The sequence below is a fragment of the Globicephala melas genome, chromosome 16 (assembly GCF_963455315.2).
Source record: "Globicephala melas chromosome 16, mGloMel1.2, whole genome shotgun sequence".
NCBI classification, from domain to species: Eukaryota; Metazoa; Chordata; class Mammalia; order Artiodactyla; family Delphinidae; genus Globicephala; species Globicephala melas.
The window spans coordinates 77,057,570-77,073,820 of NC_083329.1; the positions used below are offsets into that span (position 1 = coordinate 77,057,570).

At 43.3% G+C, this 16,251-nt stretch overlaps 1 protein-coding gene across 5 annotated transcripts in view; it reads right to left on the reverse strand.

The window, feature by feature from the left end:
• Positions 1-16,251, reverse strand: part of LGALS8 (galectin 8) — a 34,293-nt gene that overhangs the window by 12,811 nt on the left and 5,231 nt on the right. For all 5 annotated transcript variants that reach the window (XM_060286849.2, XM_030839491.3, XM_030839493.3 and 2 more), the window contains exon 3: positions 855-943. In XM_060286849.2, the coding sequence (XP_060142832.1) occupies positions 855-943 (89 nt within the window). The remainder of the gene's footprint in view (positions 1-854; positions 944-16,251) is intronic.

Here is a 16,251-nt window from a genome sequence, read left to right on the forward strand (position 1 = left end):
GGCAGCGCAGAAACCCAGGCCGAGTGACAGCTGACGGATCTTCTGTTCACTCACATGCTTTTGGTGGCGGTCCACCACAAGCACCCACATTGCCCAGTCTCCCCGCAGGTGCATTCGCCCAGGTGCCCCAAGCTCTGCCGATGGGGTAGAAGTGAAGTGTGCAAGGAAGATTCCTGGAAACGGTCTCTAAAGTCAGTTGGCATCTGCCTTCTGTCCACCCCCCACCCCTTCCCCCCAAATAGCACACAGTCCCAGGCAGCTACCCAAACACAACGTGAGGACCAGAGTCCTAGCTTCCAGGAACCACGAGAAAGAGGACCTCACCCTGGCATGGCAGGGTGAGTGCGTGAAGAGGCCCACTCCTCCAACAGCTTGCTGGCGTGCGCCCTCAGCCCTCCAGACTGTCCCCTTTAGATGTCACGTTCACATCTTATTTAAACCACTGTTGTTCAGGCATCCACCACACAGAGCCGAGCCCAACTCTAGCTGATACAGCCTCGTCCAGACTCTACCCAAAGCAAGCATTAGATAAAACCACCCAGAACAGGCCTTAAGAGATGGTGTGGGAATGTTACACTGTAACTAGACTGTGTCCCTGTCATCTGACCACAGTTCCCTTCATTAACCGTATCTCTAATTCTTTATACTACAATCAGACTTACAGCAACAAAAAGTCCAAATAACCTGTATTTCAGTTTTTCATTCCAATTTCCTCAGCACCTTGGCCGGGGCTGCTATGAAAGCAAAATCAGGCCTCCGAGTATCCAAATGGTCTCTCCCTCATGATTTTTTGTTGTCCCACAATCACAACGAGTTTATTCTTGTTCTCTTCTCATCTAACAGAATGACTTTACCTGTCTGAGTCACTAGGAACATGCCCACGTAGTACAATCAAAGTTCCAGGCTCCAGCTGCTCAGAAATGGTCCCAACATAGGGGATTATCTAGGAAAAAAATAATTTTAACAAATGTTCATTTACAGAATCAAAAGACTACATTCTTAAAGGCTGCACATAAATATTACTCAGCCATAAAAAGGAACAAAACTGTGCCATTTGCAGAGACGTGGCTAGACCTAGAGACTGTCATACAGAGTGAAGTAAGTCAGAAAGAGAAAAACAAATGTTGTATAGTATCGCTTATATGTGGAATCTAGAAAAACGATACAGATGAACTCATCTGCAAAGCAGAAATAGAGGCACAGACGTAGAGGACATATGGGTAACAGCGGGAAAGGGGGGGTGGGATGAATTGGGACGAGGGGATTGACACATATACACTACTATGCATAAAATAGATAACCAATGAGAACCTACTGTATAGCACAGGGAATTCTAGTCAGTGCTCTGTGGTGACCTAAATGGGAAGGAAATCCAAAAAGGAGGGGATATATGTATATATATATCTGATTCACTTTGCTGTAGAGCAGAAACTAACACAACATTGTAAAGCAACTATACTCCAATAAAAATTAATTTAAAAAAAAAAAAAAGGCTGCACACAAGTCTGCTCAGACACTAGCATTTTCCAGGTCCTTCCTCCCCACCATTCAAACAGCTACACCGGAACAACACGGCTAGGAGGCTCGCAACACCTGCACACCACTCCGAGTTCTTTAGGAAAAGACACATATTATTCCCAGTACTTTTTATGTGGCTGGGGGTTCTGTGACATGCCACACCCCACCCCTCCGTCCTTCCTAAAGTTCCACTGATCCCAACAGCAGGATCCAGAAGAGGCCAGGCCCTAGGCCAGTGCTGACAGAGATAATGGTAAGCACTTACTGCCTGCAGAGGGTGCTCCAAATGCAGCCGCTCTGCTGCAACTGGGATTGCATGCCTCGCCTTCCCTGCTGGGCTTCCAAGCTGCACCCCACAGGGTACTGCCAGGAACCAGAGAACTGCTTGATCTGAAGGACATGCTGTGGGTGCCTGTGGATCTCTCACGACACAGCACCTCCATGCCCCGACTGGTGGTCCCACACAGGATTCGGGTCTCCCCCTCCCCCCAATCAGCTGGAAGCCAGCCTCTTTGTCTGGGGCCTGACATGATCAGATCTTGTCACTCCCCTCCCCCCGATGCTCCACCCTCCCCCAGGGGATCCGCCATCCTCCCGGGCCACTGGCTATGTGGATGCATCTCCTGCGCCACAACCACCTCCCTCTTCCCCCTGGGAGCCTCTGACCACACCAAGCAGGCCAGACACCAGCATACCTTACACCAAGCTCACCTGGGTTACATCTATGCTAAAATTGATCCAGGGTAGCTCTGATTGTCAAGAAGAAAGAAAGAAAACAAGAGAGGCCGTATAAAAGTAGTTGTAAGTCAGTGGCTCATCGGCTGAAGATCTCAGCTCAAGCACAATCTCCTCTGTGGAGCCTTGCTCAGACTCCCTGGGCCAACTGAGTTAGCCGCCCTCTGAGGGTCAATCACAGCACTCTGTACTCTGTTCACTTGCAAACAAATGCCTACACTGCGAGCTGCATGGGGCCGGACTGGGTCGTCACCTTTACACCCCCAGGACAGAGGTCAAGGGATGATCAATAATCACTTGGTGAATGAAGGAGCTCTCACCAGCCCGGAAGCTGGGCTCTGGCAGGCCTCACATGTGCAAAGGAGCAGCAACTAAGCCGCTGCTGAATGGAGCGTTGCTGCCTTAAGCAATAAGACAAGAAATCACCAAATCCAGCTGTCACCTGGTGTCACGGCAACTGCTGAAAGCAGCATGGGGGAGATGAACAAGCTTATCAGACCAGAAAACGAAAAGCATAACAGATGTATAGAGCATGGCTACAGCTGCACCTCAGAGTGGATGGTTTTCATGTATAGAGAATGTGGAAGCAATTACTCCTCTTGGCCACAGCCCAAGAATAAATAGCATGTTCCATTTTCTAAATCTCTTAATAAAATGAGAACAGTTTTTGTGACTTGAGATTTTTTTATATGTTCAACTTGTATTTATGCAGATTATTTAATAACACAAAAATGTCAGTGATATAATTATCAGTGAGAAAGTGGCCTACAAAACCCCATACAGTACGGTCTTAACCAAGTTAATAATAAATATTAAAAGGGAAAAAGAAAACACTGTAAAGAAATAAGCCAAAAGGGAGCTTCAAGATGGCGGAACAGTAAGACACAGAGATTACCTTCCTCCCCACAGATACATCAGAAATACATCTACATGTGGAACAACTCCTACAGAACACCTACTTAACGCTGGCAGAAGACCTCAGACCTCCCAAAAGGTAAGAAACTCCCCAGGGAGGGCAAAAGAAAAATGAAAAAAGAGACAAAAGAATAGGGATAGGATCTGCACCAGTGGGAGGGAGCTGTGAAGGAAGAAAGGTTTCCACACACTAGGAGCCCCTCCGGGGGCGGAGACTGCGGGCGGTGGAGGGGGGGAAGCGTCGGTGCCATGGAGGAGAGCGCAGCAACATGGGTGCGGAGGGCAAAGCAGAGAGATTCCCGCACACAGGATCAGTGCTGACCAGCACTCACCAGTGCAAGAGGCTTGTCTGCTCACCCGCCGGGGTGGGCGGGGGCTGGGAGCTGAGGCTCGGGCTTCGGAGGTCAGATCCCAGGGAGAGGACTGGGGTTGGCTGCGTGAACACAGCCCGAAGGGGGCTAGTGCGCCACAGCTAGCCGGGAGGGAGTCCGGGAAAAGGTCTGGAGATGCCGAAGGGGCAAGAGACTTTTTCTTCCCTCTTTGTTTCCTGGTGCGCCAGGAGAGGGGATTCAGAGCGCTGCTTAAAGGAGCTCCAGAGACGGGCGCGAGCCGCGGCTAAAAGCATGGACCCCAGAGACGGGCATGAGACGCTAAGGCTGCTGCTGCCGCCACCAAGAAGCCCGTGTGCGAGCACAGGTCACTCTCCACACCTGCGCTCCGGGGAGCCTGTGCAGCCCGCCACTGCCAGGGTCCCGGGATCCAGGGACAACTTCCCTGGGAGAACGCACGGTGCGCCTCAGGCTGGTGCAACATCACGCTGGCCTCTGCCACCGCAGGCTCACCCCACATCCGCACCCCTCCCTCCTCCTGGCCTGAGTGAGCCAGAGCCCCCAAAGCAGCTGCTCCTTTAACCCTGTCCTGTGTGAGCGAAGAACAAACGCCCTCAGGCAACCTACACGCAGAGGCGGGGCCAAATCCAAAGCTGAACCCCTGGAGCTGTGCGAACAAACAAGAGAAAGGGAAATTTCTCCTAGCAGCCTCAGGAGCAGCGGATTAAATCTCCACAATCAACCTGATGTGCCCTGCATCTGTGGAATACCTGAATAGACAATGAATCATCCCAAACTGAGGAGATGGACTTTGGGAGCAAAGATGTATTATTTTTTCCCCTTTTCCTCTTTTTGTGAGTGTGTATGTGTATGCTTCTGTGTGAGATTTTCTCTGTATAGCTTTTGCTTTCACCATTTGTGCTAGGATTCTATCCATCCATTTTTTTGTTGTTGTTTTTGTTTTTTACTTAAAATTTTTTTTCTTAATATTTTTTAGTTTAATAACTTTATTTTATTTTATCCTCTTTCTTTCTATTTTTTCTCCCTTTTATTCTGAGCCGTGTGGATGAAAGGCTCTTGGTGCTGCTGCCAGGAGTCAGTGCTGTGCCTCTGAGGTGGGAGAGCCAACTTCAGGACTCTGGTCCACAAGAGACCTCCCAGCTCCACGTCGTATCAAACGGCGAAAATCTCCCAGAGATCTCCATCTCAACGCCAAAACCCAGCTTCACTCAACGACCAGCAAGCTACAGTGCTGGACACCCTATGCCAAACAACTAGCAAGACAGGAACACAACCCCACCCATTAGCAGAGAGGCTGCCTAAAATCATAATAAGGCCACAGACACCCAAAAACACAAAACCAGACGTGGTCCTGCCCACCAGAAAGACAACATCCAGCCTCATCCACCAGAACACAGGCACTAGTCCCCTCCACCAGGAAGCCTACACAACCCACTGAACCAACCTTAGCCACTTGGGACAGACACTAAAAACAACAGGAACTACGAACCTGCAGCCTGTGAAAAGGAGACCCCAAACACAGTAAGATAAGCAAAATGAGAAGACAAAAAAACACACAGCAGATGAAGGAGCAAGATAAAAACCCACCAGACCAAACAAATGAAGAGGAAATAGGCAGTCTACCTGAAAAAGAATTCAGAATAATGACAGTAAAGATGATCCAAAATCTTGGAAATAGAATAGAAAAAATACAAGAAACATTTAACAAGGACCTAGAAGAACTAAAGAGCAAACAAACAATGATGAACAACACAATAAATGAAATTAAAAATTCTCTAGAAGGGATCACTAGCAGAATAACTGAGGCAGAAGAAAGCATAAGTGACCTGGAAGATAAAATAGTGGAAATAACTACCACAGAGCAGAATAAAGAAAAAAGAATTAGAACTGAGGACAGTCTCAAGAGACCTCTGGGACAACCTTAAACACACCAACATTCAAATTATAGGGGTCCCAGAAGAAGAAGAGAAAAAGAAAGGGACTGAGAAAATATTTGAAGAGATTATAGTTGAAAACTTCCCTAATATGGAAAAGGAAATAGTTAATCAAGTCCAGGAAGCACAGAGAGTCCCATACAGGATAAATCCAAGGAGAAATACGCCAAGACACATATTAATCAAACTGTTAAAAATTAAATACAAAGAAAACATATTAAAAGCTGCAAGGGAAAAACAACAAATAACTCATAAGGGAATCCCCATAAGGTTAACAGCTGATCTTTCAGCAGAAACTCTGTAAGCCAGAAGGGACTGGCAGGACATATTTAAAGTGATGAAGGAGAAAAACCTGCAACCAAGATTACTCTACCCAGCAAGGATCTCATTCAGATTTGATGGAGAAATTAAAACCTTTACAGACAAGCAAAAGCTGAGAGAGTTCAGCACCACCAAACCAGCTTTACAACAAATGCTAAAGGAACTTCTCTAGGCAAGAAACACAAGAGAAGGAAAAGACCTACAATAACGAACCCAAAACAATTTAGAAAATGGGAACAGGAACATACATATCGATAATTACCTTAAATGTAAATGGATTAAATGCTCCCACCAAAAGACACAGACTGGCTGAATGGATACAAAAACAAGACCCATATATATGCTGTCTACAAGAGACCCACTTCAGACCTAGGGACACATACAGACTGAAAGTGAGGGGATGGAAAAAGATATTCTATGCAAATGGAAATCAAAAGAAAGCCGGAGTAGCAATTCTTGTATCAGACAAAATAGACTTTAAAATAAAGACTATTAGAAGAGACAAAGAAGGACACTACATAATGATCAAGGGATCGATCCAAGAAGAAGATATAACAATTGTAAATATTTATGCACCCAACAAAGGAGCACCTCAATGCATAAAGCAAATACTAACAGCCATAAAAGGGGAAATCGACAGTAACACAATCATAGTAGGGGACTTTAACACCCCACTTTCACCAATGGACAGATCATCCAAAATGAAAATAAATAAAGAAACACAAGTTTTAAATGATACATTAGACAAGATGGACTTAATTGATATTTATAGGACATTCCATCCAAAAACAACAGAATACACATTCTTCTCAAGTGCTGATGCAACATTCTCCACAATAGATCATTATCTTGGGTCACAAATCAAGCCCTGGTAAAATTAAGAAAATTGAAATCATATCAAGTATCTTTTCCGAACACAACGCTATGAAACTAGATATCAATTACAGGAAAAGATCTGTAAAAAATACAAACACATGGAGGCTAAACAATACACTACTTAATAACGAAGTGATCACTGAAGAAATCAAAGAGGAAATCAAAAAATACCTAGAAACAAATGACAATGGAGACACGACGACCCAAAACCTATGGGATGCAGCAAAAGCATTTCTAAGAGGGAAGTTTACAGTGATACAATCCTACCTTAAGAAACAGGAAACATCTCAAATAAACAACCTAACCTTGCATCTAAAGCAATTAGAGAAAGAAGAAAAAAAAACTCCCAAAGTTAGCAGAAGGAAAGAAATCATAAAGATCAGATCAGAAATAAATGAAAAAGAAATGAAGGAAACGATAGCAAAGATCAATAAAACTAAAAGCTGGTTCTTTGAGAAGATAAACAAAATTGATAAACCATTAGCCAGACTCATCAAGAAAAAAAGGGAGAAGACTCAAATCAATAGAATTAGAAATGAAAAAGAAGTAACAACTGACACTGCAGAAATGAAAAGGATCATGAGAGATTACTACAAGCAACTGTATGCCAATAAAATGGACAGTAGGATACAACCAGGAAGAAATGGACAAATTCTTAGAAATGCACAACCTGCCGAGCCTGAACCAGGAAGAAATAGAAAATATGAACAGACCAATCACAAGCACTGAAATTGAAACTGTGATTAAAAATCTTCCAACAAACATGGGCTTCCCTGGTGGTGCAGTGGTTGAGAGTCAGCCTGCCGATGCAGGGAACACGGGTTCGTGCCCCGGTCCGGGAAGATCCCACGTGCCGCAGAGCGGCTGGGCCCGTGAGCCATGGCCACTGAGCCTGCGCGTCTGGAGCCTGTGCTCCGCAACAGGAGAGGCCACAACAGTGAGAGGCCCGCATACCGCAAAAAAAAAAAAAAAAAAATCTTCCAACAAACAAAAGCCCAGGACCAGATGGCTTCACAGGCGAATTCTATCAACCATTTAGAGAAGAGCTAACACCTATCCTTCTCAAACTCTTCCAAAATATAGCAGAGGGAGGAACACTCCCAAACTCATTCTACAAGGCCACCATCACCCTGATACCAAACCAGACAAAGATGTCACAAAGAAAGAAAACTGCAGGCCAGTATCACTGATGAACATAGATGCAAAAATCCTCAACAAAATACTAGCAAACAGAATCCAACAGTACATTAAAAGTATCACACACCATGATCAAGTGGGGTTTATTCCAGGAATGCAAGGATTCTTCAATATACGCAAATCAATCAATGTGATACACCATATTAACAAATTGAAGGAGAAAAACCATATGATCATCTCAATAGATGCAGAGAAAGCTTTCGACAAAATTCAACACCCATTTATGATAAAAACCCTGCAGAAAGTAGGCACAGAGGGAACTTTCCTCAACATAATAAAGGCCATATATGACAAACCCACAGCCAACATCATCCTCAATGGTGAAAAACTGAAACCATTTCCACTAAGATCAGGAACAAGACAAGGTCGCCCACTCGCACCACTATTATTCAACATAGTTTTGGAAGTTTTAGCCACAGCAATCAGAGAAGAAAAAGAAATAAAAGGAATGCAAATTGGAAAAGAAAAAGTAAAGCTGTCACTGTTTGCAGATGACATGATACTATACATAAAGAATCCTAAAGATGCTACCAGAAAACTACTAGAGCTAATCAATGAATTCAGTAAAGTAGCAGGATTCAAAATTAATGCACATAAATCTCTGGCATTCCTATACACGAATGATGAAAACTCTGAAAGTGAAATTAAGAAAACACTCCCATTTACTACTGCAACAAAAAGAATAAAATATCTAGGAATAAAACTACCTAGGGAGACAAAAGACCTGTATGCAGAAAATTATAAGACACTGATGAAAGAAATTAAAGGTGATACAAATAGATGCAGAGATATACCATGTTCTTGGATTGGAAGAATCAACATTGTGAAAATGACTATACTACCCAAAGCAATCTACAGATTTAATGCAATCCCTATCAAACTACCAGTGGCATTTTTCACAGAACTGGAACAAAAAATTTCACCATTTGTATGGAAACACAAAAGACCCTGAATAGCCAAAGCAATCTGGAGAACAAAAAATGGAGCTGGAGGAATCAGGCTCCCTGACTTCAGACTATACTACAAAGCTACAGTAATCAAGACGGTATGGTACTGGCACAAAAACAGAAATATAGATCAATGGAACAGAACAGAAAGCCCAGAGATAAACCCACGCACATATGGTCACCTTATCTTTGATAAAGGAGGCAAGAATATACGGTGGAGAAAAGACAGCCTCTTCAATAAGTGATGCTGGGAAAACCGGACAGGTACATGTAAAAGTATGAGATTAGAACACTCTGTAACACCATACACAAAAATAAACTCAAAATGGATTAAAGACCTAAATGTAAGGCCAGACACTATCAAACTCTTAGAGGAAAACATAGGCAGAACACTCTATGATATAAATCACAGCAAGATCCTTTTTGACCCACCTCCTAGAGAAATGGAAATAAAAACAAAAATAAACAAATGGGACCTAATGAAACTTAAAAGCTTTTGCACAGCAAAGGAAACCATAAACAAGACCAAAAGAGCCATCAGAATGGGAGAAAATATTTGCAAATGAAGCAACTGACAAAGGATTAATCTTCAAAATTTACAAGCAGCTCATGCAGCTCAATATCAAAAAAACAAACAACCCAATCCAAAAATGGGCAGAAGACCTAAACAGACATTTCTCCAAAGAAGATATACAGATTGCCAACAAACACATGAAAGAATGCTCAACATCATTAATCATTAGAGAAATGCAAATCAAAACTACAATGAGATATCATCTCACACTGGTCAGAATGGCCATCATCAAAAAATCTAGAAAAAATAAATGCTGGAGAGGGTGTGCAGAAAAGGGAACACTCTTGCACTGTTGGTGGGAATGTAAATTGATACAGCCACTATGGAGAACAGTATGGAGGTTCCTTAAAAAACTAAAAATAGAACTACCATACGACCCAGCAATCCCACTACTGGGCCTGAGAAAACTATAATTCAAAAAGTCATGTACCAAAATGTTCACTGCAGCTCTATTTACAATCGCCAGGACATGGAAGCAACCTAAGTGTCCATCAAGAGATGAATGGATAAAGAAGATGTGGCACATATATACAATGGAATATTACTCAGCCATAAAAGGAAACGAAATTGAGTTATTTGTAGTGAGGTGGATGGACCTAGAGTCTGTCATACAGAGTGAAGTAAGTCAGAAAGAGAAAAACAAATACCATATGGTAACACATATATATGGAATCTAAGAAAAAAAAAAAAAAGGTCATGAAGAACCTAGGGGCAAGACGGGAATAAAGACACAGACCTACTAGAGCATGGACTTGAGGATATGGGGAGGGGGAAGGGTAAGCTGTGACAAAGTGAGAGAGTGTCATGGACATATATACACTACAAAACGTAAAATAAATAGCTAGTGGGAGGCAGCCGCATAGCATACGGAGATCAGCTCGGTGCTTTGTGACCACCTAGAGGGGTGGGATAGGGAGGGTGGGAGGGAGGGAGACGCAAGAAGGAAGAGATATGGGAACATATGTATAGCTGATTCACTTTGTTAAAAAGCAGAAACTAACACCATTGTAAGGCAATTATACTCCATAAAGATGTTAAAAAAAAAGAGATAAGCCAAAAATATTACAGCACTTTTCTTGAGGGATGACATTTTAATTTTCTTCTTCATATAGTTGTATATTTTCCAGATTTATATAATAAGTACTTATAATGTTTATAACCACAGATTTTTTTTATTATATATTTAACTTTAGGGTGAGAGTTTTTCTTTTTAATTTAAGTATAGTTGATTTACAATGCTGTCCCCATGTCTGCTGTACAGCAAAGTGCAAAGAGCTTTTTGAGACCAACCATCTATTCCCATCACTGCTAATAGATTGTTACAACTGTTAATGAGTTGTTCCAGTCTGAGAAACAACTGCGCTGCAAACTTGGGCCATTTGCTGTTTCAGTTGTCCATATTAACGCTGTCTACTTAGGAAAGTACCCTAACTTATATCAACAATACTCAACTTTTTTGGACCATGTGAAGGAAACAAATGCCCGACAGCCCGCTCACTTACTCACAAACATTGCTCCTGAGGAAAGGGAGAAGGGTGGTTTTCTAGGCAACTCCAAGCTTTGAGGCTTTGTTGTTTCAAAAATAATTGATGTAAAACAATAAAGTACAGATCTGAACACACTAGAGACAATACCATAAGCTTAAGCCCTAGTTAGGTTTGGTGTTACCTGCCCAAACATCCTAGCTGATTCATATTGCTTTGCCTTTTTTATGTCATTCATTAAATGTCTGCTCTACACCAGGGTCATGTTAAGGTAGCCTGCAGCTGGAAAGAAGTATGAGTCCCGTCCATCCGGGAGGAGCTGATACAGTTGGGAAGAAGTCAGATACCTATGGAAAGATTAGAGAGGAAATGTGACACTGTTTAGCGGTTCAAATTGGAATCTCCTTCCACAGGTGGAAAATCCTCTACCTTATAAACATGAGACCTCATCTGAACTGTGGCGAGAGCATACGATGAAAATCTGTCCATCAGTACCCCCAGCTCAGACTCTGAGTTAGGACTCGTGACAAGCAGCAGCCAGAATCATGCAGTATTCACTCTGGCCAGGGGGCAGCAGCTACATCTAGGGTCAGAGGCAGCAGTGGCACCGGTGGTGTCGCCAGTGCAAGAAGTACCACGTTTGTTCAGTGGTGGCGACAGACGTCTCTTAGAACAGCCCTGCAGCCTGATTTTGGCTGTTGTCTGTGATGCTGTAGTTGACAAGCCTGGTTCTTCAGTCCTGCCTGCTGATAGATATCACTTAATAAATTTCTTTTCTGCTTAAATTAGGGGTTGGCTTCCATGTTTACAACCACAAACCCTGACCAATTCAACATCCACAGAAATGGGGCAGTAAGTGTCGAATAAATGCTTCAGAAAAATGTATAAAAAATAATAACTGAGGTGGCCAAAGTTTATAACGAGGTATGATTTGAGCTGGGAAGAATATGGTTAGGCAGAGAGGAGAAGGAAGCCAGTTCAGGTAGAAATGTCCGTTTACAAAAGCAGAGAGGCAGGAAAAGACAAAACGTATCTGGGAGCCAGTAAATAGTAAGGGAGCAATTAAAGACAGACAGAGTTAGGGTCAGATTTTGGAAGGACATAAGGAAAGCGGGGGTTGGGAACAACAATCCAGTGGGGGTAAAATTCACTGGAGGGCAGGGGATTATTTGTGAGACTGACTCCTTCCGGGAAGCCTAGCACAAGGAGATAAGGACATAATCCAGGCTGATGGCGGCAGACACTGAGGGGGAAGGGGAGGCAGGAGATAAACACGAGCTATTTCAAAGGAAGCTGTCTATCCCGGGCCACCACCTACAATGGTAACACTGGGGAAGAAAGATTTCAGAGGGAAGATGCTGAGTTTGGCTTGGAATACTTTTAGTGTAAAGGGCTGGCAGGACATCTAAGAGGGAACATACTGAAAGGAGCGGAACACTCAGGACCAACATTAAGTGAATGGCCAAGACTCAGAAGTCAGAGTAGAGATGATTACTAAGTACAATGAGAGCTACTAGATAAACTGAGAGAGAGGAAAAGTCAGGAGCAAAGCCTCAAAGGCTGTCAGATTAGGGGGTGTGCAGAAAGAGTTAACACAGCACACCTGGCTGCTATCTTTGAAAGGCCTCCGTCCAAGGCTGGCCCACAGCTGCTGTCTAGGAACTTGGATTTGGAGGGAGCACCCACCACCCTAGGTGAGAAGGGTGGGTTACCCACCTAAACTGTTTGTGCAAACACTATGGTTTATGCTAAAAACCTGCTTTCCTGTTTAGAGTCTGGAGTTTGGGTATGTGCTAGGCAGACGCTATCTACGCATCAAGCCCTCAATAAAAACCCTGGGCAGTGAGTCCCTAATGAGCTTCCCTGGTAAAGAACATTTCACACGTGCTGTCACAACTAGTTGCTGGGAGATTAAGCCCATCGTGTGTGACTCCACTGGCCGAATACCCTTGAAATCCTGCGCTGTTTCCCCCTGCACTTCGCCCCATGTGCCTTTTCCCTTTGTGATTTTGCTTTACGTCCTTTCACTGGGATATATCACAGCCATGGGTATGACTCTATGCTGGTGGATCATCAAAACTGAGGGTGTGTGGGAGACCTCGATGCAGGGGGTGAGAAGAGAAAGAAGAGAGAAGGATCTATCAGAGAGGGCAGGTGTATCAAGGAAGTTGATTTCAAAAACGGGAGGACTGTCAATGTCTTTAACATGGAAAAATAAGGAAGATCCCCCCGGCTGCCCCCCAAATGATACTAAAATGGATATCATACCCTCTGATCCAGTGATTCCACTGCTACAGATTTATCCTGTAAAATACTAGCACATGTGCAGAAAGATGCATCTACAAGGATGTACAGCACAGCACTGGATACAATCATGAAAGGAAATAGCTCTTTAACAGGGGACTGGTTAAATAAGCTACAGTACCTCCATACAGTGGACAAATTATGCAGCCATTAAAAATAAGTGAGTAAACTCTAAACATGCTGGTATCTGCAAAATGTGTTAAATGAAAAAAGCAAGGTATAGCAGTTTATATGGTATGATACATGCATGTAAAGAAACAGGGTATACAAAAGGTGACACACGCAACACATGCACACACAACACACATATTCTCAGGAAGGATATACAAAAATCTGGGAGGAAATGATTGCCTTTAGGGAGGGCAACTGAGCACCAGGTAGAAGGAAAATTCATGTTTTTTTTTTTAAATAAATTTATTTATTTTATTATTTATTTATTTATTTAGGCTGTGTTGCGTCTTTTGTTGCTGTGCACGGGCTTTCTCTAGTTGCAGTGAGCTGGGGCTACTCTTAGTTGCAGTGCACGGTCTTCTCATTGCGATGGCTTCTCTTGTTGCAGAGCACGGGCTCTAGGCACATGGGCTTCAGTAGCTGTGGCACACGGGCTCTAGAGCACAGGCTCAGTAGTTGTGGCGTATGGGCTTAGCTGCTCCGCAGCATGTGGGATCTTCCCAGACCAGGGCTTGAACCCGTGTCCCCTGCATTGGCAGGCGGATTCTTAACCACTGCGCCACCAGGGAAGCCCAAAATTCATGTTTTAATGAAACCCTTAAATACTGCTTGAATTTTTAAAAATGATTTACACATATTTTCTTTATACTTTTAAAATAATAATAAAAAAGGAAAAGCCACTGAGTTTGATGACATCAATGAATTTAAAATTTTAAAGACAGATTATCTTCAAACTGTTAGGGGCCTGACAGCGTGGAAGGACACTGAGCGAAATGGAAAACCACAAAACGGAAGCTGGTTTGGGAAGGACGATGGGAGTTTCATTTTGAACTCACAGTCTTCAAGGGCTGGCAGGGCATCTAAGAGGGCTGGAGATTCACCCTGGGTGAGAGGGCAGAACTGTACGCAGACTGTATGCAAACTGTATTCATATTCTGGTCAGTAAAGACATCAGAGAAATAAAGACAGACACTGAAGACAAGATTGATAAAGAAATTAAGAGAGTAAAAAATCAGAGGGCAGGGAGGGATAAATTAGGCGCTTGGGATTAATAGATACACACTATTATATATAAAATAGATAATCAACAAGGACCTACTGTAGAGCACAGGGAACTCTACTCAATATTCTGTAATAACCTATGTGGGAAAAGAATCTGAAAAAGAATAGATATGTGTATATGTAAAACTCATTCACTGTGCTGTATACCTAAAACTAAAAGAACATTGTAAATCAACCGTACTCCAATATAAAATTAGAATAAAAAAAAAGAATTAGGATTCAGAAAAAAAAAATCAGAGGGCAGAGCCATGGTGAGGAAATTAAGGCAGCAGAAATCGACTCTCTCAAGATGGAGGTCAGGGACTTCCCTGGTGGTCCAGTGGTAAAGAATCCGGCTCCTGAGGCAGGGCACGCGGGTTCGATCCCTGGTGGGGGAGCTAAGGTCCCACGTGCCGTGGGGCAACTAAGCCCGAGTGCCACAAACTACAAGGCCCACACGCTCTGGAGCCTGCGCCCCACAACTAGAGAGAGAAAACCCACACAACTCTAGTCACAACTAGAGAGAAGCCCGCGCACCACAACGAAAGATCCCGCGTGCTGCAACTAAGACCCAACACAGCCAAAATTAAAAATAAAAAATAAATAAAATATTAAAAAAACAAAAAAGGTAAGTCAGCAAAAGAAGAACAAGGGAACAAAGACGGGGAAGGACCTTCAGAGGTTAAAAAGAAAAGATTTTATTGTTTTGTTTTGTAAGGTTAAATTGCAAGGTAGAAACGGAAGTACTTAGAATACTAAGGAAAAAAGGATCAGTGTGGAAGTAAGGTTCTGAAGGAAATTGGAACAGATGAGCTTTTCAGGGCCAGGTGGGATTAATGTTAATAAGTGTTTTGTTAATTAGGAGTGACAACCAATCGGTTTAATTTCTAAATAACTTCTCAACTAACACTTAATCACGTTTTAACTCTATAAACAGCAATAATAAAATACTTAAGCAGATATTGAGTTGCCAAACAAGAGATTTCACTGAGAGCATTTCTGGTATGAAGATACCGTCTTCCAAATTATTCACTCAATTTGAGCGGAAAGAAAACTGAGCCGGGCTCCTCTGGTGGTGCAGTGGTTAAGAATCCACCTGCCAATGCAGGGGACACAGGTTCGAGCCCTGGTCCAGGAAGATCCCACATGCCGCGGAGCAACTAACCCTGTGCACCACAACTACTGAGCCTGTGCTCTAGAGCCCATGAGCCACAACTACTGAGCCCACGTGTCACAACTACTGAAGCCCATGCACCTAGAGCCCGTGCTCCTCAACAAGAGAAGCCACCACAATGAGAAGCCCGTGCTCTGCAACGAAGAGTAGCCCTCGCTTGCCACAACTGGAGAAAGCCCACGTGCAGCAACAAAGACCCAACGCAGCCAAAAATAAAATAAAATAAATTAATTTTTTTAAAAAAAGGAAAAGAAAAGTGAGCCGGACTTTTTTAAGTCTTGGAATTCTATCAACTGAACTAGTCAATGAAATATACTAAGTAGGAAAAAATTACACAGGCCAGTTATACAATTTATCTTTTCCAAGAGTTAATATGGACAGAGGGCTTCCCTGGTGGCGCAGTGGTTGAGAGTCTGCCTGCCGATGCAGGGGACATGGGTTCATGCCCCGGTCTGGGAGGATCCCACATGCCGCGGAGCGGCTGGGCCCATGAGCCATGGCCGCTGAGCCTGCGTGTCCGGAGCCTGTGCTCCGCAACAGGAGAGGCCACAACAGTGAGAGGCCCGCGTACCACAAAAAAATATATATATATCTATATGGACAGAATTTGTCTACCACAATTTTTAAAATATATTTTAAGTCATTTTTATTGAATTAATTTTAATAACACTGTTTTACCTGGTTGGCAGCTGCCCCAAACCAAACTAAAA